Here is a 20,949-nt window from a genome sequence, read left to right on the forward strand (position 1 = left end):
CCTACATTTGACATTTTAGTCATTTAGCAGACGCTCTTATCCATAGCAATTAGGGCTTAGCGCCTTGATCAAGAGCACAGCCTAGTCGTCTCAGGGATTCGAACCAGCGACCTTCCGGTTACTGGGCCAACACTCTTAACTACTAGGCTACATGCGCTCCACTGAGAGAGTGTGCGCGTGAGAGAAGGAAAGGGGGACCAGCAGATACCACTGTACTTTTGAAAAGTTACTGGACAGCAGACAGTGGGAATAAAGAGAAGGATCAGAGGAACGAGAGAGAGGGTGACCTGACCCTACTACAGTGGCAGCCAGGGCCATGTCCATGTATGATCCAGCCAGCCGGCCAGCCCATGCAGAGGAGCAGAACTATGTACAGGCATATGAGAACGTCAGGGAGAAATATAAAGGTAACAACCCCCTCTAATATCCCAGAGTGGCTGGTACAGCGCTAATGGCGGGAATTGTAATCGCTTCTGTATGTCAGGGTATGTGAGGTACAGGGTTGGTTGGGAAGGGGGCGTGTGTGTGTGTGTGTGTGTGTGTGTGTGTGTGGGCAACTCGGGTAACTGACTGGCGTTAAGTGGTTCCATATTGATTGGCACGGATGTGGTCTATTTCAGGGCTGCTCTCAGTGCAATGGGAAACTGCACCTACTGTATTGTTCCTCATCAGAATAGTGGTAAGCTGTTCTACCACAAGTGTGCTGTCAATAGTGGTACATTAACATTCAGCCATTGCAAGTAATTTGTTATTTATAATCTTGTAACATCATTGATCACAATGTATCAGAAGGTAGGCTATACAATGCTCTGTACAGTAGGCCTTCAGCCACCCGAGCCATGGCCTGTTCACCCTGCTACCATCTAGAAGGCGGAGACAGTACAGGTGCATCAAAGCTTCTACATCCAGGCCATCACACAGTTAAATAGTCACCATTAGCAGGCCTCTGCCCAGTATCCCGGCCCTGAACTGTAGACACTGTTACTAGCCGGCTACCACCCCGTACTCAATCCTTCCACCTCAGAGACTACTGCCATATGAGATTGAACACTGGTCACTTTAGTAATGTTTACATACTGTTTTACCCACTTCATGTATATGCACCTTATTCTAGTCAAAGCTTATCCTCTCAGGCTCTGTCAGGTTGGATGGGGAGTGTCGCTGCACAGCTATTTTCAGGTCTCTCCAGAGATGTTCGATTGGGTTCAAGTCCGGGCTCTGGCTGGGCCACTCAAGGACATTCAAAGACTTGAAGCCACTCCTGCATTATCTTGGCTCAGTGCTTAGGGTCGTTGTCCTGTTGGAAGATGAACCATCACCCCAGTCTGAGGTCCTGAGTGCTCTGGAGCAGGTTTTCATCAAGGATCTCGTTGTACTTTTCTCTGTTAATCTTTCCCTCAATTCTGACTAGTCTCCCGGTCCCTGCTGCTGAAAAACATCCCCCCCCTATATATATTTATATTCCGGACTCTGACATTCCTCATTGTAATATTTCTATATTTCTTAATTCCTTTCTTTTGAATTAAACGTGTATTGTTAGGTATTACTGCACTGTTGGCGCTAGGAACATAAACATTGAGCTACACTCACAATAGCATCTTCAAAATATGTGTACGCAACCAATACAATTTGATTTGATCCTTTGTGTCCAGTGAGTGGTAACATGAGTAAGAGGGGTTGATGTTTCTCCCTTCTCGGACCTGCCAAACTGTCCACCGGGGTTGGGGTCAATTCCATTAAAATCCCTGTCAATTCAGGAAGTAAGTACACTGTTAGCAGTTGATGAGTTTTCTTCAATAACACAGACCCCAAAGCAAACCAGGGGGAGAAAAATAGGTTTATTCAAAGAGATCGAATCATCATACGGGGAGGTAGATGGTAGATGTTCATACTCCCCTGTCCTCAGTGATTCTCTTCTGTAATTCTCTCCCCAGAACAAAGGGACAGGATGTATTTTTATAATCCAGCCCTAGCCTGTGGTTGACCAATTAGAATTCCTTGCAATAAAACTGGGCCAATGGCCAAATAACAAGTACCCTATTTCAGATTCAATGTATAAACAATTTGGACCAATGAGAACTTGCCTTGTAGCTATGAGTCCCAGACTGAAATTCCTCCCATGTCTCTTACCCATTGACATTAATCCCCTATTACAGGAAAAACACAATTTCCATTGATCATTAGTAATCTATTGACCTCTCGTCCGCTTCTTTATGTATTTACCTTCAAAATATTCTTACAACACTGAAACTCCAATTCTCTTCAATGCTTTTCAATTAGGACAATTTGGAATTGGAATTTGGTTTACTTTCTGAATTCACTGGAATTCAATCAATCAAATGTATTTATAAAGTCCTTTTTACATTAGCAGATGTCACAAAGTGCTATACAGAAACTCTGCCTAAAACCCCGAACAGCAAACAATGCAGATGTAAAACCATGGTGGCAAGGGAAAAACTCCCAAGACAGACCTAGGAAGAAACCTAAAGAGGAACCAGGCTCTGAGGGGTGACCGGTCCACTTCTGGCTGTGTCGGGTGGAGATTCTAAGAGTACATGGCCATTTTAAGACCAGATTGTTCTTCAAGATGTTCATAGATGTCCTGCAGGGTCAACAGGTCAGTACCTCAAGAGTAAATGTCCGTTGGCTTTTATAGCCGAGCATTCAGAGGTCGAGACAGCAGGTGCGGGAGAGAGAGAGCGAAAGAGACGAAAACAGCAGGTCCGGGACAAGGTAGCACGTCCGGTGAACAGGTCAGGTTTCCCTAGCCACAGGTAGAACAGTTGAAACTGGAGCAGCAGCACGACCAGGTGGACTGGGGACAGCAAGGAGTTACCATGCCAGGTAGTCCTGAGGCATGGTCCTTGGGCTCAGGTCCTCTGGGAGGAGAAGGAGAGAGAGAGAGAATTAAATTCACACAGGACACCAGATAAGACAGAAGAATTACACCAGATATAACAGACTGACCCTATCTCCCCTGCACATAGACTATTGATACTGGAGACTGAGACCATTTTAAATGGAGTTGACCCCAACTCGGCTGTCCAATGCATCAATCACCTGGGAAAGACTTAACTTCACATTGTTTGCTCCATGTCTGACTGTGATGTATTCCAGATTGCATTATAATAAATCATATGTGTCACTGCAAAGTTCCCACAGTTACTATTCTAAGCATATGTGTGTTTCAATAATACATTTCAGTGATGTGTTTTTCAGTAAGTCAGTAAGATAATATGTTGTTGCTCATCCAGTGCTTTCATGTTGATACAATCTCTGTGTACCATCAATTACATAGCCTACCTTTCAACGTAACTCTCTTCATACCTTTGGCAATGTTGTTGACATTTGTATCTCCGTAACTTAGAAACAAGTTAAAGTAAAACCTACGTTGATCCCATCCCTCCTGCGGCGTTGGCTGCTGTTTATTGTTCATATCCTCCCTTGCTTCATCCCAATGTTGGGGATGAAAGTGATTTCTAAAAATACATGCCCAATTTGTTATCACAGAGAAAGAGAAGTTCAGTCCACCAGAAAGAGTTGTACAATGACTTGGCTGGGTTTCTCTCCATCTCAGGGGGCATAGTTACCAAAGTTTTTACTGTACATGAAATGAGAGTATGGATACGTCCCGTATGTCACCCTATTCCCTTTATAGTGCACTACTTTTGAGGAAGTAGATCAATTCACTTTTGGGGAATATGGTGCCATTTGGGACACACTCTATCTGCTTTATTAGGAGTGCCGAGCTATGCCTTTATAGACCTTTTAAAAGTGTATACAAAGGCTGTGTGTATACAAAAGTGTGTACAAAGACTATACTTCCTTTTGAAGAGGGTTCATACAGACCAATTGGCAAGTCAAATTCAAGGGATGTCAATGTTATACAATAGTATAATTCATATAATTGTACTTATCAAGCCCCCCACCATATAGAGCCCCCCAAATGGAAGCCCCCCCCCCCACTTCTCCCCAAAAGCATGAAAAGTGTCATAAAGTAGGCCATTACCACTTTAAGAATAATGCATTTTTTTAGGCCTTGCACATGCATTGAGATTACAATGATTATTACATTCTGGAATATATGTGGACTTTGCCCGACGAAATAACTTGGATTCATGGCGATTTGTCTGTAGTCTGTGGCCGACACAGGCACACATAAAAAAAATCCTTAAACAGAGGTAGCATTAATCTCACCATTAGAATCTGACCGTCGCTGTTTTTATAATGAGAAAGGGACCAAAAACCAGGTTCCTTTCTTAATGGAAGGATTTGCATGGAAAGCCAAGTTGAAGCCAACATTAGATGTTGTCGTCTTCATAATAACCGCATGTGGTTTTACCGCAACACTCTTCAATCTAAGTGGCAGGAAACAAACGAAAGTGAAAAGAAATGATCAAAAATAAATCACAGACAATTATAGGAGACGGTGGCGACCAGTCGTTCAGTGCAGGTGGGGTCTAGCTCAGTGCTTTCTGTGGTGGTGGGGCAGCCAGCGGACAATACGGAGCGTAGTGGTTGGTACTGTTCTCCAATTGCGCCGTGATTGGTTCAGTGCACGGTCACGCATGGGACACTACATCACCGCAAATATATGGGGAGAGCTCAAACATTCAAGCCCCTTGGGTGCTGCCATAGAGTTACAGAAGTGCCCATCCAAGAAGGCTCAAAGTCATTGGCTTCCGTTTTGAGGAGAAGACAGTTCCACCGACGCGGCCCGCTACCAGAGACTGGGCTCTCCTTCTCTGTGACCGACGTAAGACATTTAAACGTGTTAACCCTCGCAAGTCTGCCGGCCCAGACGGCATCCCTAGCCGCGTCCTCAGAGCATGTGCAGACCAGCTGGCTAGTGTGTTTCTGGGCATATTCAATCTCTCCCTATCCCAGTCTGCTGTCCCTACATGCTTCAGGATGGCCACCATTGTTCCTGTAACCAAGAAGGCAAAGGTAACTGAACTAAATGACTATCGCACCGTAGCACTCACTTCTTTCATCATGAAGTTCTTTGACAGTCTAGGATCATAGCACCTCCACCTTACCTGTCACCCTAGACTGTGTGGCCAAGCACGCCTCCAACTCAGTCATCAAGTTTGCAGATGACACAACAGTAGTGGGCTTAAAGATATCTATATATTTTATCCCTTTTTCTCCCTAATTTGGTGGTATCCAATTGGTAGTTACAGCCTTGTCTCATCACTGCAACTCTCGTACGGACTCGGGAGAGAGAAAGGTCGAGAGCCGTGCATCCTCCGAGACATAATTCAGACAAGCCAAGCCACACTGCTTCTTGACACAATGCCCACTTAACCCGGAAGCCAGCCGCACGAATGTGTCGGAGGAAATGTGCACCTGGCAACCTTGTCAGCGTGCACTGCACCTGGCCCACAACCGGAGTCGCTAGTGCGCGATGGGACAAGGACATCCCTGCCGACCAAACCCTCCCCTAACGCGGACAACACTGAGCCAATTGTGCGCCGCCCCATGGGTCTCCCGGTCGTGGCCAGCTGCGACAGAGCCTGGACTCGAACCCAGAATCTCTAGTGGCACAGCCAATGACCTTGAGCCTTCTTGGATGGGCACTTCTAATGTCACTCTATGGCAGCACCCAAGGGGCTTGCAATTTCAGGAAACCCTTAGGCTTGATTCCCAACAGCGACAAGACAACCTACAGGGAGGAGATAAGGGCACTTGGAGTGTGGTGTCAGGAAAACAACCTCTCGCTCAACGTCAACAAAACAAAGGAGATGATCGTGGACAGCAGAGGGAGCACCCCCCCTATCCACATCGAGAGGACAGCAGTGGAGAAGGTGGAATATTTTAATTCCCTCTGCGTACATATCCCGGACAAACTGAAATGGTCACACGATACACACGATACACCATAATGACAAAGCGAAAACAGCTTTAGACATTTTTGCAAATGTATTAAAAATAAAAAACAGAAATACCTTATTTAAATAAGGATTCAGAACCTTTGTTGTGAGAGTTGAAATTGAGCTCAGGTGCATCCTGTTTCCATTCCAACCACCTGTGGTAATTTTCTATTGATTGGACATGATTTGGAAAGGCACACACCCGTCTATATAAGGTCCCACAGTTGACAGTGCATGTTGGGGGGGGGGCTGGCTGGCTATGTTTGAGCTTGGTATACCCTGCCATATAGTGTCTCCCTTCAAGGCATCCTTGTCATTCAGTGGTATGCACAGTTTTGTTTATAGGGGGGACTCATGTTTTTGTACGTCAGTTTTGTCCAGTCATTATAGTCTAACTCGTCTGTTCCATTTCCAGTGATCTGGTACATGAGGTAATGTTGCCAATTGAAGCGCTAGTTTACTACTCTCCCTCTGTCATAATAATAACTGCTGTACTGTTTGAATTAGTGTTGAACACGCTGCTTTGCTCTAAATACTCCTAACCACTATCTTGTGAGAGCAGTTATTGTGGTTGAAAGGCACAGACCTGTTAGTCCACTGAGGTCCATGTGAATGGAATCTTATTTAGGAAGATTTTAAGTCTCTTCAATGTTAGCTTATGTCTGATTGCATGTTTAAGAAAACAACGATTAGAACAGTCGAGCCTCTAGGCGTGATATTTACCTTAAGACAAACGTGTTTAGATATGTGATTAGTTCTGACCTCTATTGATGGCCACCCTAATTTTGTATTTGTGGGTTGTCAACGACATCAGTACAGTCTGTAGGCGTGTTATCTATGTCTTATTACATGATTTTTTAAGAACAATTGATCAATGAGAACAGTAGTCTCCAGGCATGCTATTTACTTGTAGATTTCAGTATCTTCAATATTAGTTTGTCTTATTACATGTTTAATAACAGTACAGTCTTCAGGCTTGGTGTATATACCTCTATCTATAGAACAGTACATCTTAAGTACAACAATCCCCTTGTCAAGCCTGTTGCAATATGACTAATACTACAGTACTGCATCTCCAGCGAGCTGGTATTGTTTTGACAGTAGACCTGCATCGCCGCCAGCCTCAAGGTGTTCAGGCCGACTTGCTGAAGTGTAATTTGTTAACTTGTTAAACTACAATTACGTTTTTGCTTGCCACCCAAACCTGATTTCAAATCACTCACAACTCTCACCTGGAAGGCAAGGTAACTATAGATCAAAATGATTCCTGCACTTTAAATATTAGGCTAATCAACTCCTGAAGTAAGTCCAGTAGTACACTACTGCACCACGAACATATGCCGACCCAAACATCTTTAGTCCCTGGCTTGCATGCCATCTCGGGTGGACTCCGTCCCTCAGGATGTTAGTGAGCTCATCTCCCACCATGCCTCAGTTTCAGTCAGGTCATTTTAGTCCCCAGATAAACCACGACCAGGTTGAAGAGGACAAAGGATGTCCCGTCACTCTCACTGGTTGTACAGATCTTTGTTTGCTTAGTTCTAAGCTTCCAGTTTAGGGTCATTTCAATGGCATTCCGCCCCCGTCCCACCTATATTTTTAAATACCCAAAACAGTCTGGTGCAAAACACTGCTGTTAGAAATTCTGGTTTGAGTTTGGACTGTGAATTAGGCTATGTGCATGTACATAGCAAAGGGGATGATTTTGTTGTATTAAAGGGATCGATAGGTTTGTATGGTTGTGAATCACTGTGTTTGGACAGCTGACTAGTACAGTAAGCAGAGCAGTCCTCCTCCCTCATTTCCAGTCCTTGTCCAAGATCAGTTTCATGCAACATGACCTTGCACTCTAAAATAGTATCCTTTTTAAAGACACACACACACACGACTATGAAAGGAAATGCATACACTGTACTGTTCAATAGACAGATATGGTACGTCTCATTCAGTGTACACCCACACATGTATACAAGCATGCACACCTACAATATAGCATACACTCACACCTGTTCGTCGTAGGAAAGGAGAGCACTCTCAGATCCTGTTGGCACCGCCACATTGTGAGATATGGTGTAAATATTATTGGAGTGTGGTTGTGACTAACAATCAGAGCAGTTTATTCAAAGCTATTGAACCAGTGAAAATGAATGTAGGCCTGGTTTTTATCGAATCGTATTCTCAGCTGGGTGTCCATGTTTGTCAAGCTACAGTATACCATAATACTTTAGTAGCTTGCTTGTGGTCAGCCTGAAAGTTTCATATTACTCAGTCTATACTGTATTTACAGTACCCTATGGTTGTCTTTAGGTGAAATGCTTCAGGCCTATAGTGGATGGTTGTATGGACCCCACAGTGGGAGCATTTACTGTGTACTGGCAATCATTCAATGTGATCTAATGAGAGTGCATCCATGTGGACAATGTGCTGCCCATTGGTCTCCAATTGCTCACCAAAAATTGACAGTGCATGACAATCCTTCCAGTCCATTTGAGACAAACGTTAGCTGTTGAAATCAGTGTTTCCCCTAACTGTAGGCGGGGTGCAAAGGCCCCCAAAGCAACATCCTGGCCACTTGACACTAAAACTGTTAATTGAAACCAATGAATGATGACCAAGCGTTTTTAGTTTCGGGGCAACAGAGTTAGCCAGGCCTCATTGGTTGAATCATTGCTTGGAAAAGAAGTGAGGATATGTGACATTTAAGGGCTATTTTCCTGGAGTCCTCTCCTCCCTCTCTGCTATGGCTTTGGAAGCAATCCTACTGGATATTAGCTATTGGTTGAAGGGGACATTTTCAGTAATGGAATTGTGTTCTTTCTCTATCTGGACTGAACTGTTGTTTTGCAGGGAGGAGAGTGACCGCGTCATTACTCGTCTTTGTGAGACGTTGAAAGCACCGAGCTGTCTGTTCAAATGACTAGCACACAGCTCATACACCCATGCATACCCCACAAAACATCTCACCAGGGGTCTCTTCACAGTTCTGAAGTCCAGAACAGAGACTTCTACATGCAAGCAGTAAAATCAGATTTAAAAAAAACTAAGTACACCTTATGGAACAACATGCACTGTGAAGAGACACACACACACACACACATTTTGTAGATATGTAGTGTTGTAAGATGTACTGTTTTATAAAATAATTGTATGATGTAATTGCCTTGTTTGGACCACAGAGTAGCTGCTGCCTTGGCAGCATCTAATGGGGTATCTGTACCCCTGTCCTGCAGTTAGTCACCAGCAGCATACCACCGCTGGTTTACCTCTGAAGCTAAGCAGGGTTGGTCCTAGTTGGTTGCTGGATGGGAGACCAGATGCTGCTGGAAGTGGTGTTGGTGGGCCAGTAGGAGGCATTCTTTCCTCTGGTCCCCAAAGAATATATTATTTATTTAACTAGTCAGTTAAGAACAAATTCTTATTTACAGTGACGGCCTACCCCGGCCACGTTGGGACAATTGTGCGCCGCCCTAAGGGACTCCCAGTCACGCCCAGATGTGATACAGCCTGGAATTGAACCAGGGTCTGTAGTGACGCCTCTTGCACTGAGATGCAGTGCCTTAGACCACTGTGCCACTCGGGACCCCTAATAATATATCTATCTATCCCAATACCCCAGGGCAGTGGTTGTGTAGAGTGGCGTCTTTTGGATGGGACTTCAAACGGTGGTCCTGACTCTCGGTGGTTGCTAAAGATCCTATGTCACTTATTGTAAGAGTAGAGGTGTTAACCCTTGTGTTCTGGCTAAATTCCCAATCTGACCCTCATTCCATCGTGGCCACCTAATCATCCCCAGCTTCTCATTGGTTCATTCATCCCCCTTCCTCTGCAGTGTAACCAATCCCCAGATTGTTGCTGTAAATGAGAATGTAATACCTTTCAACTCTATATCTGACATGGTACAGATGTTCTTTTTGTAAGCCCATAACCATGTGTGAGAGGTGTAGATTTGTTTAAGACTACCAAGAAACAGTGTGACCCCCGACGTATCCCACTGCAGTAAAATGTTAATAAATACATATACACATCGGGTGCCATTTAGGACACAGTCTATGAATAATGTTCATGTCTTAGACATTTAAGGTGATTTTAAGGTGCCAGAAGACACATTCATACATACCAGAACATTAAGATTAAATGTAATTTTAATTTTGTTCCAGTAATACGGTGCTTTAAAACTAAAATAAGATTTACTTAGCTTGGTGGAGACCCTAAGAACCTCAAGAGGCTACTCAGGTGTCTATACTTCAATAGCAAAGGTAGATAAGATGTAAGTTTATGAAGTAGAGCCTTGTAAACAAAAAAGGGGAGTAATGTATAGATCTACAGGTCTATAGTGAAGTCCAGCCAACCTTTTGATACAGGATGCAGTGATGAGTATCAAAACTGTCACCTGTAACAAAACGAAGGGAACTATGGTAGTACAGGCTGCACTTGGATAAATAACATCACCATAATCAAGAACAGATCAAAAGGTTGACTGAATAATTAATCGGCTTCCTACTGCTTAGAGAAAGGCACCATCTGTTTCTGTGGAAAAAAACAACTTTAAATCTTAGCTTCTTAAACAGCTAATCTATATGTTTATTAAACATCAAATCCATATCAGTCCAAATGCCTCAGTATTTATATGCGGGAATTTGTTCGATTGGAGAACCATCTAATGTAGTGCATCTGAAACATACTTACGAGAGTTTGAAAACAACATGCATTTAGTTTAGCTTGTATTAAGTTCAAGTTTTAAACCGGCAAGGGATTCCTGCACAGCTATCAAATCTGACTGTAGTTTGACAAAGCCAGATCAACAGTCGGGGCAATAGCATACAATAATAGTACATCCACATTTAGTTTGCAATTTTTAACAGATTTACCAATGGTGTTTATATAAATAGTGACGAGAACAGGTCCCAACATAGACCCCTGTGGTACACCATTATAAACTTCAAGAAATTCTGACTTAACCCCATCAATCACGATGACCTGAGTTCTGTCACTAAGATAATCTTGAAACCTATAACCACACCGGGCTAGACCCAGATGCATATGGGTTGAGTCTGATATTTATTAGAATTGAAGGGGCAGACAATATGCAGGTTGAGGACAGGCAGATGTTCTTTAACCAGGTCCGAAAGGTACGGTGAGGCAGGCAGGCTCAAGGTCAGGGCTGCCTGAATGGTTGGCAAGATAATTAACAACTAAAGTGGTTGCTGTAATAGTTCATGCCCAGGCCTAAACCCTGATTAGTGTACATTCAAAATACATTTCTCACATAAAAAAGACCAAAGTTGTACATTTACCAAGGATTCAAGAATCTTAGCTAGACAAGGAAGCCTTGAAATGGGGCGATAATTATTAAAATCACTACTATCCCCGCCCTTATGGAGTGGCAGCACAAGAGCTGATTTCTATACGTTTTGAATATTTCCTGATAACAGTAAAAAAAAAAATTCAAGTGGGTTATTGAGCCAACTTTGATGGGCTTAAGCAATTGGTTGGCCTCTGGATTTATTGTTGTCTAGTGCTAGCAAAGCATCCATTATTTATTTTTCTGTAAATAGCCCCCCAAAAAAGTTTTGACTATCATTTCTCTGATAATTCAGCAAGTTTCCCCTATCAGCAACAGTATCATAATGAATAGGCTTAGAAGTTCTTTCAAAGGATTTGACAGTTTTCCAGAATTGACATTACAATCTGGAAGAAAGGTTACATAATAATCAGATTTATCCTTAGATTCCTCAGCCAGGCCTGTGTTCCTGGCCTTAGTATTTTATGAATGACTTCTGATAATTCCAGAGTGTACCAGTCATTCAATCTATCTTTAACGTATGTTTAGGGTTGGGCCATGTAGGCTTAGTCACCACCTGGGTTAGGTTTCGATAATTACATTGTCTGAAGCCTGCATTTCCCAAACATAATCATTTATGATTTAGTAAAAGACAACAAACTAGTTAACTCCTCGAGTGCACCAAGGTTAGCCGAGGGAGGACAGTAGACCCCTATAACAGTAATGGATACATTTTAAAGTAGCTCAAATGTTTGAGCAAGGGAAATGGATTTCCGTAAAGAGAGATATTATTTAAATAGTACTGGGTGAGCAGACTGTAGTGGGCTTATTTTATAAACTAACAACAGCAGATCTAAGAGTGGAGTTCAAACGAATGGGTACAATATTGCAACTGACAACGCCCCTGGCAGAATATATAACAGTACGACGACAATGCTTAGAAACCATGGGAGGTATTACCTGAGCGGGGCTTGTTCTGTCTGAGTCATTGTCTTAACACGGCCTTGAAATATGAAGAGAGGGTTCAGGCTCCTAGATGGTTTGGGTGAAGGACATAATCTCTGTAGAGCATCTTTTGTTTCCAAAAATGGTCAAAATTGTCAATAAATGTTATGCCAACAGAGTGGGAGTAGTGTTTAAGCCAGATATGAAGTGCTAAAGAGCCTGATGAACCTTTTGTAGCCGCGATCCACCGATGGCACAGGGCCAGAGATAGTCTGCTGCTTTTCAGGGTGTTGATCAGCTCAATTGACCTTTTTTGATATATTTTGATCCCACATGCACCTTGGCTGCTGATGTGGACGGAAGAAATCCTGTGATATCCTTCACTGTAGCACAGGGTTTTTGCAAAAAAAGGAACCAAGATGTTGTTCACCATGGAGCTACCAATGATAATGGCTGGAGGAAGGTGATAATGGCTGGAGGAAGGTGAGTGGGCGGGGGGGTTGAGCCTCTGATACCCTCAAGGCCTGAGGTGAAAGGACCCTCAGGAGATAGGGTAGGGGATGAAGGAGCAGAAGTCCCCCAACCCAAGATGATTTCATCCCCATTCACCAAAAACCGCTGACTTGCACTGGGCTTATGGTGTCTCAAGGCTTAAAAAGTCTTCTTTAAACTTCATCTACACTGATTAAAGTGGATTCAACAGGTGCTATCAATACATGATCATAGCTTTAATGTTATGGAAAGAGCAGGTGTTCCCAATGTTTTATACACAGTGTATGTTCACACCTTTATTAAACATATTTAGGCCTGGGGGCCTTGTTTTGTTTGGGCTCACTGTCAGAGGGTGATGGGGTAGGATAGTCCCAGGACATACAGGGCCTTCCTCACTACTCTGCTATTTCACATGGTCCTGTAAGATCAGAAGCCCCATTTGACTTGCAGTTCACATGTGAACCTGAATGTACAGGGTGATTTATTACATGGTGGCTTATGGGGTGTAATGTGTTGAGGTATGCCTGTTCTGTCATATGCCATAGTATGGCTTCTCTCATACATAGGCATATTTTGAGCAGTGGAGGAAGCCGTGTGTTTGATGTATTTGATACCATTTCACTCATTCCGCTCCAGCCATTACCACGAGCCTGTCCTCCCCAACTAAGGTGCCACCAACCTCCTGTGATTTTGAGGTGTGTGTGTGCACGTGTTCCAATCTTGGTGTTACTGGGTCTTTCCCTCTTGCATGCTTGTTACATTAGGCACCACAAGTGATTTGTCAGCATAGCTCCAATTGGTCATGCCACGCTGCTTTGCCAGTAATGACTTGGCCTTTATGAAATATAACAAGTTCAAAATAGTTTATTTACTTTGTTCCTTTTTGCTAAGCAATTTTTGTGAGGCTCTCTATGCCCCTATTGTTGGATATGTCTGATGAATATTGAGTCTGCAGTGAAATAATCCTCTCCCACCTGAACTCTTCTTGACACAGTTTCATCCCAAATGGCACCCTATTCCCTATTGTGCACTACTTTTTAACAGAGCCATATGGGCCCTCTACAGGGTGATTAACCAGTGGAGATGGGAGATTATTGAGTGGTCTCTGTTTGAGTTTCAACAGTGACTAGAGATACAGTACGACTGAGGTTTACTGGGTCTAGCTCCCAAATGGCGTTCTATTAACTACATAGTTCACTACTTTTGTCCAAACCCCTGGTAAAAATATTGCACTATAAATGGATTATGGTGCCATTTGGGATGCAACTTGAGGTTATTGATTGATTGCATGGGCGCTGAGAGGGATGTTTATTTTTTTTACCCCTTTTTTTTGTGATTACAACCTTGTCTCATCGCTGCAACTCCAACATGCTCGGGAAAAGGTAGAGTCATGCGTCCTCCAAAACATGACCCGCCAAGCCGCGCTTCTTAACACCAGCTCGCTTAACCCAGAATCCGGCTGCACCAATGTGTCAGAGGAAACAGTGAGCCTGCAGGCGCCCGGCCCACCACAAGGAGTCGCTAGAACATGATGAGCCAAGTAAAGCGCACCCGGCCAAACCCGCCCCTTCCTTGGGCGACGCTAGGCCAATTTTGTGCCGCCCGATGGGACTCCCGGTCATGGCCGATAATGACAAGGGGATCAAACCCCAGGCTGTAGTGACGCCGCAACACTGCAATGCAGTGCCTTAGACCACTGCGCCACTTGGGAGGCCTGAGGGATGTGTTTCTAATCTGTCTACTATGATGACGTCACATTGAGACATTTGCCATGGTAGTGTGATATGTCCGTCTCTCTGGGTTACTGTCTGATACAAACTCTGTATCCTGTCATTTATCGCCTTCCTATGTGCTCTACTCAAATAGTCTATTAAAAAGGTGGGTGCAGGCCTCCCGGGTGGCGCAGTGGTATAAGGGACTGCATTGCGGTGCTAGCTGCATGGGGCGGCGTACAATTGGCACAGCATCGCCCAGGTTTCAGGGGGGGTTTAACTGGCAGGGATATTCTTGTCTCATCGCGCACTAGTGACTCCTGTGGCAGGCCGGGCGCAATACATGCTGACCAGGTCACCAGGTGTACGGTGTTTCCTCTGACACAAAGGGTGGGGCTGGTTGGATGTGCGTTGTGTCAAGAAGCAGTGCAGCTTGGTTGGGTTGTGTTTCGGAGGACGCATGGCTCTCGAACTCCGCCTCTCCCGAGTCCGTACGGGAGTTGCAGCGATGAGACAAGACAGTAACTACTACCAATTGGATACCACAAAATTGGGGAGAAAAAGGGGGCAAGGGGTGCTAAGTTTGGCTTCACAGAAATATCACAATGTAGACCTAGCCTATACAGCATAATATCAGAATTGTAAATCAGGAAAATATAATTGCAGATGGAGCAAAAGCAACCCAAGTGTACAGCATGTGATTCACTGTTTAAATGTGTGTGTGTAAGTGCATGCATGTGTTAGACCACCCGTTATTAAGCTATTCTGCATACCCGTTTCTGCAGCAGTGAAAATCTAGTGCTGTGTGGCATCCAGGCATGTGGAACAATCGCACTAACACACTGGTGCGCTAAAACAAACTCACGGCAGGAATGTCATAGCAGGTCGGCTGGTATATACTGTATGTTCTAGGGGGGCCAACCTGGGCTGGAGGCTTTACAGTTGAAGTCAGAAGTTTACATACACTCGTTTTTCAACCACTCCACAAGTTTCTTGTCAACAAACTATAGTTTTGGCAATCTACTTTTTGGCATCTATTTTGTGCATTACATAATACATGTTTTCCAACAATTGTTTATAGAGAGATTATTTAACTTATAATTCACTGCATCACAATTCCAGTGGGTCAGAAGTTTACATACACTAAGTTGACTGTGCCTTTAAGCAGCTTGGACAATTCCAGAAAATGTCCTCATGGCTTTAGAAACTTATGATAGGCTAATTGACATCATTTGATTCCATTGGAGGTGTACCTGTGGATGTATTTCAAGGCCTACCTTCAAACTCAGTGCCTCAGTGCATGGGAAAATCAAAAGAAATTAGCCAGGACCTCAGAAAAAAAGTGTAGACCTCCACAAGTCTGGTTCATCCTTGGGAGCAATTTCCAAATGCCTGGAGGTACCACCTTCATCTGTACAAACAATAGTATGCAAGTATAAACACCATGGGACAATGCAGCCGTCATAACACTTAAGAAGGAGACGCGTTCTGTCTCCTAGAGATGAACGTACTTTGGTGCGAAAATTGCAAATCAATCCCAGAACAACAGCAAAGGATCTTGTGAAGATTCTGGAGGAAACGGGTACACAAGTATCTATATCCACATTAAAACGAGTCCTATATCGACATAACCTAAAAGGCCACTCAGCAAGGAAGAAGCCACCACTCCAAAACCACCATAAAAAAGACAGACTACGGTTTGCAACTGCACATGGGGGCAAAGATCATACTTTTTGGAGAAATGTACTCTTGTCTTCCTACCAATTTGTAAGTCGCTCTGGATAAGAGCGTCTGCTAAATGACTTAAATGTAATGTAAATGTTGTCTGATTAAACAAAAATAGAACTGTTTGGTCATAATGACCATCGTTAAGTTTGGAGGGAAAAGGGCGACGCTTGCAACCCGAAGAACACCATCCCAACCGTGAAGCATGGGGGTGGCAGCATCATGTTGTGGGGGTGCTTTGCTGCAGGAGGGACTGGTGCACTTCACAAAATAGTTGGCATCATGAGAGATGAAAACTGTGTGGATATATTGAAGCAACATCTCAAGACATCAGTCAGGAAGTTAAAGCTTGGTCGCAAATGGGTCAACCAAATGGACAATGACCCCAAACATTCTTCCAAAGTTGTGGCAAAATGGCTAAAGGACAACAATGTCAAGGTATAGGAGTGGCCATCACAAAGCCCTGACTTCAATCCAATAGAAAATCTGTGGGCAGAACTGAAAAAGTGTGTTTGAGCAAACCTGACTCAGTTACACCAGCTCGGTCAGGAGGAATGGGCCAAAATTTACCAAAATTTATTGTATAAAACTTGTGGAAGCCTTCCCAAAATGTTTGACCCAATTTTAAACTATTTAAAGGCAATGCTACCAAATACTAATTGAGTGTGTGTAATCTTCTAACCCACTGGGAATGTGATTAAATAAATAAAAGCTCAAATAAATCATTCTCCCACCTATTATTCTGACATTTCACATTCCTAAAATAGGATCACCACTTTAACTGCCCTATGACAGGGAATCTTTACTTGGATTAACTGTCAGGAATTGTGAAAAACGGAGTTTAAATGTATATGGCTAAGGTGTATGTAAACTTCTGACTTCAAATGTTGCTGGTGCCCCCTTTCATTTCCAAGCTCATGCTAGTGCCCAAACACCTATACGCTATACATACGCCCTCCACTGTCACTCCATCCTGCTGGCCAGTTAATTCAAAAGCTTATAAGATCAACAGAAATGTCTGATCTTGTTTATGTCAAGGTGAACGAGGGTGCCAAAACACATTTTCACCAGTTGATTTTAATATTGGAAACCTGTCAAAGACTTGCAATATAAATGGATGCTATAATATAGATAATCATTTTGGAAATGAGTAATTAATAAATCAAACCATCAGAAACAAAACATCCACCTGTCCCAACCTCTGCTCTTCTATGGCCTTTGTCAGTAGGTCCATCTCACACAGATAACGGAAGTGTTGTTATGTAACATCTTCAGGGTGGCCCTAGAACAGCCCCTAGTGGAGCTTTGTCTGAGCTACAGAAATCCCACCTGTACATTTTGTGTAGAAAGTTCTATATGGCATAATTGCTATGTAGCATTTCTCACCAATCCCTGTGCTAAATCCTGCACTACAAGAGGAACAGCCTTAGAATGATTCAGACAAGACATCTCTTCCAATCAATATATAATCAATGAATGACAGTCAAGTTGCAGTTGTTGCATGGATTCGGGACAAAATCTTTAGTCCTTGATTCGTGTAATATTGTCTCTCCTGTAATATTGTTCAGAAGGACATTTCTCCTCACATTCAGCGTCTTTGTATTGGGGATACATTTCAAGAGTCTCTGTCAGTGATGTATGGGTTTGTATTGATTTGTGAGTGTGCGCAGTGTAGTGATAATGTCAACAACTGCACTTGGAAATTGATATATCTTTGCTAAGTTTAGATGGCACTCCAGACATTATCTGGCCTCTTTAGACCACAGCCAAGATCAGACATCACATTCTACATCTGAGCGAAACAGCCTGAACTAACCCAGTTGCCCCCGTCAGTGTGGGAGTGGGCTGGTCCTGGTCCAAGCTCTCATTCTGGAACTGATGAGTGTGTGGACGGACTGGGGCAAACCACACCCCAGTACATGGGTGTATATGAGGTCCTACAACCCCCTGTGTGTTCAGATGGGAAGTATGGACTTGAACAGTTTCATGGAAACAGCATCCTCAATGAAAACACTTATAAGTTATGACATATCACTTCCTGGAAGTTTGGTCAGGTTAATCACAACAGTATTTGTAACATGGTTTTGATATGGAACTCGGTGTCTATTCTGATATCTGATGCACTTGACTGATGTTCTGATATCCTGCTTCGTCTTGTGTTGTTTGATGGGAATGTCCTTTCAGTTGGCACATGATGTTTGCTGCCTGTCATCCGTGAACACTGAGGCTGTACCCACTTTAATAAGTTACAGTTTCAGACAGTGGTCAAGTAGGCTACTGTGGCTATTTGATCATAGTGTAGGCCTATCAGAGTGGCCTTAAATAAAATAAATATGGAGAAAATGCATCCCCATAACATTTTGACATGGAAATAGCTGTTCTATCATTCAGCCTACAGTACAGTAGTAGCCAATATGTGTTGTTAAATGTAGGCCTACATTCCATGAGATGAGGCTTGACATTAACGTAAGGCTTGACATTAACCTGTTTATCCACTTGTCCTTCAGACAAGGAGGTGACTGAAAATGTTTTAGTTTGATGCAAGGAACTACTTTACAAAACGAAATGCATTATTATTCCCATACCATTATTACAAAAGAATTAGACAAATTATGCTACCCTCTGCCTATTGGCTACTTAGCTTATTCAAGCTTGTCTCAAAAGACATTGCCCATTTAAGATAAAAAAAGCTCTTAACCTGACTCCCTTTTCAACGATGTCTAGAAATGTATACATTTTGTGCTCTTGTCGGAAGCAATCGCTCCCCTATTGCTGACTACAAATGATCTATAACAGGGATAATAATTCACTAACTAGCAAAGGATATGAACACGTGGCTACATGCATTTCTGGCTTTGATTTCAAAACAACCGCATCTACTCATGACCTCTCATTTTTATTTTACCTTTATTTAACTAGGCAAGTCAGTTAAGAACAAATTATTATTTTCAATGACTGCCTAGGAACAGTGGGTTAACTGCCTTGTTCAGGGGAAGAACGACAGATTTTTACATTGTCAGCTCAGGGATTTGATCTTGCAACCTTTCAGTTATTAGTCCAATGCTCTAACCACTAGGCTACCTGCCACCCATGCTGTAAACACAGTCCAGTTTAAATAGAAGGGCAAAGATCCATATGTGGCAATGGTTTATTTGCATATAGGCCTACTGCAGCTCTGATTAGTTATGCAAGTCTGAGTAGAGTACAGGCTGAGTCGTGCGTGTCAATTCAATAGAATCCTACTCCGATGAGTTCTGCCTACAACTAAATATCTTGCAGAGTTTGTTTTGTTGCATTGAAAGTGGCTAATATTGCATTGTTTCGATCACAATTCCCACAGTAAAGAGAAACGTTGATAGTGTTAACTAAGACGGAAAACATTAGAAAGTTGAAGTTCAATCTCGTGCTTCTCTGCACCGGCTGGTATTTCTTCTGCGCGGCAGTTCCGAGGAGCGTGCCCGCCCGCAGCTTAGAGGGAACATTGGCTGGAGCCCTATTATTATTATTATTATTATTATTATTATTATTATTATTATTATTATCCAATCTTTGGAGAGCTATAGTTCTTAAATGTTAAGACCTACAGAGACCAAACTAAGTGGGATGGTGTAAGTTGGTGCACGAATACATCTGGTTGCACATGGTGGCGCTATAAACATTTGACATCAAAAGGTCAGCCCCGCCGCCTCCTTTGACCTAGAGTTTCGGAATTTGTTAGAGGTTCCTCTCTACCCGAGGAACAAATTTGGACCAATGATGTCACCGTGATGGATCATCCGCCATTTTGAAAATTGTGTAAATTCTTTAGCATCCCATCAGACACCATTTAAACCAGGGGTGTCAAAGTCAAATGGACGGAGGGCCAAATAAAAAATTTAGCTACAAGCCGAGGGCCGGACTGTTCGAATGTTCATTGAAAAATTTTTAAATGACGCATATAGTCTAGTGAACCTAATTGAACCTACTGAAAACCTAACAAATATATTCCAATATGATCAGATAAATAAAGCAATATTTTCTTATGGCTCTGTCAGTAATCTTTAATTTTCAACAGACACAAAAGACAAATTTCCTTTATATAAAAATCCCCATAACATGAACATTAAATGAAAGAAACCGGTATTCAAGGCACCATCAGTAGCCTATATTTTCTATTTTAGCAAAAGTGGGCTAAATTTACTTCAAAGAAAAAAACAATAATAGCAATTTTCTATCATCCACTCAACTGAAATATTTTTAAAATATAATTGGATTGAAATACAATAAAATAAAGTGCAAAAATCTATTAATCAAAAACAACACTTTGTTTAAGGAGAAGTAACATGCAGTGAAAACAAATATTAAACTTTAACTTTTAAACTTGAACTGAGTAAAAACTCTAAATATGTGATTGCACAGTAATGTTCACTTGTTTGAGGTTGAGGGTGATACTTGGTGGTGTCCCATCTTTTCCACAAGTTCATCAATGTTCGGGGTAAGGCTCTGAGCTGAGGAAATCCTCAGAATTGAGTGGAGGTGTTCAGCAGTAAGTCGACTTCTGTGTGATGTTTTGTTCAAGTTCATCAAAGAAAACAGTTGTTCACACAGGTATGTGCTGCCAAACATAGACAACGTTTGAGCAGCCTGGATGCGCAGCTGGGGCATTGTGTCGGGGAGGAAACGGGCGAACTCCGCAGCACCCACTGCCGCATATTTTGCCCTCAGTGCATCATTGCATTGGAGGTCAATCAACTCCATTTGGAGGTTTGGTGGTGAGCTTTCCACGTCAACAGCAAATGGGTTACCGAGCAGTTCCAACCTGCTTTTTGTGCTTCAAAGTCAGCAAATCGGCGTCGAAAGTCAGCGGCAAGCATACCTATTTTATCAGCCAACTGTGCGCTCGGGAACGCACTGGTAGAGAGCTTCTCTTTCATGGTCTGGC

The 20,949-nt window shown here is 42.9% G+C and overlaps 1 protein-coding gene across 6 annotated transcripts in view; it reads left to right on the forward strand.

Annotated features, from left to right (window-relative positions):
- The window catches only part of LOC118399164 (plectin-like), a 185,234-nt gene that overhangs the window by 19,080 nt on the left and 145,205 nt on the right, over nucleotides 1–20,949 (forward strand). For 2 of the 6 annotated variants that reach the window (XM_035795013.2, XM_035795016.2), the window contains exon 1: nucleotides 1–407. This exon is cut by the window's left edge and continues 42 nt beyond it. The exons of the other annotated variants lie outside the window; for them this stretch is intronic. In XM_035795013.2, the coding sequence (XP_035650906.1) occupies nucleotides 317–407 (91 nt within the window). In that variant the 5' untranslated portion in view covers nucleotides 1–316. The remainder of the gene's footprint in view (nucleotides 408–20,949) is intronic. 6 annotated transcript variants of the gene reach the window in all.

The sequence above is a fragment of the Oncorhynchus keta genome, chromosome 20, assembly GCF_023373465.1.
Source record: "Oncorhynchus keta strain PuntledgeMale-10-30-2019 chromosome 20, Oket_V2, whole genome shotgun sequence".
NCBI lineage: Eukaryota > Metazoa > Chordata > Actinopteri > Salmoniformes > Salmonidae > Oncorhynchus > Oncorhynchus keta.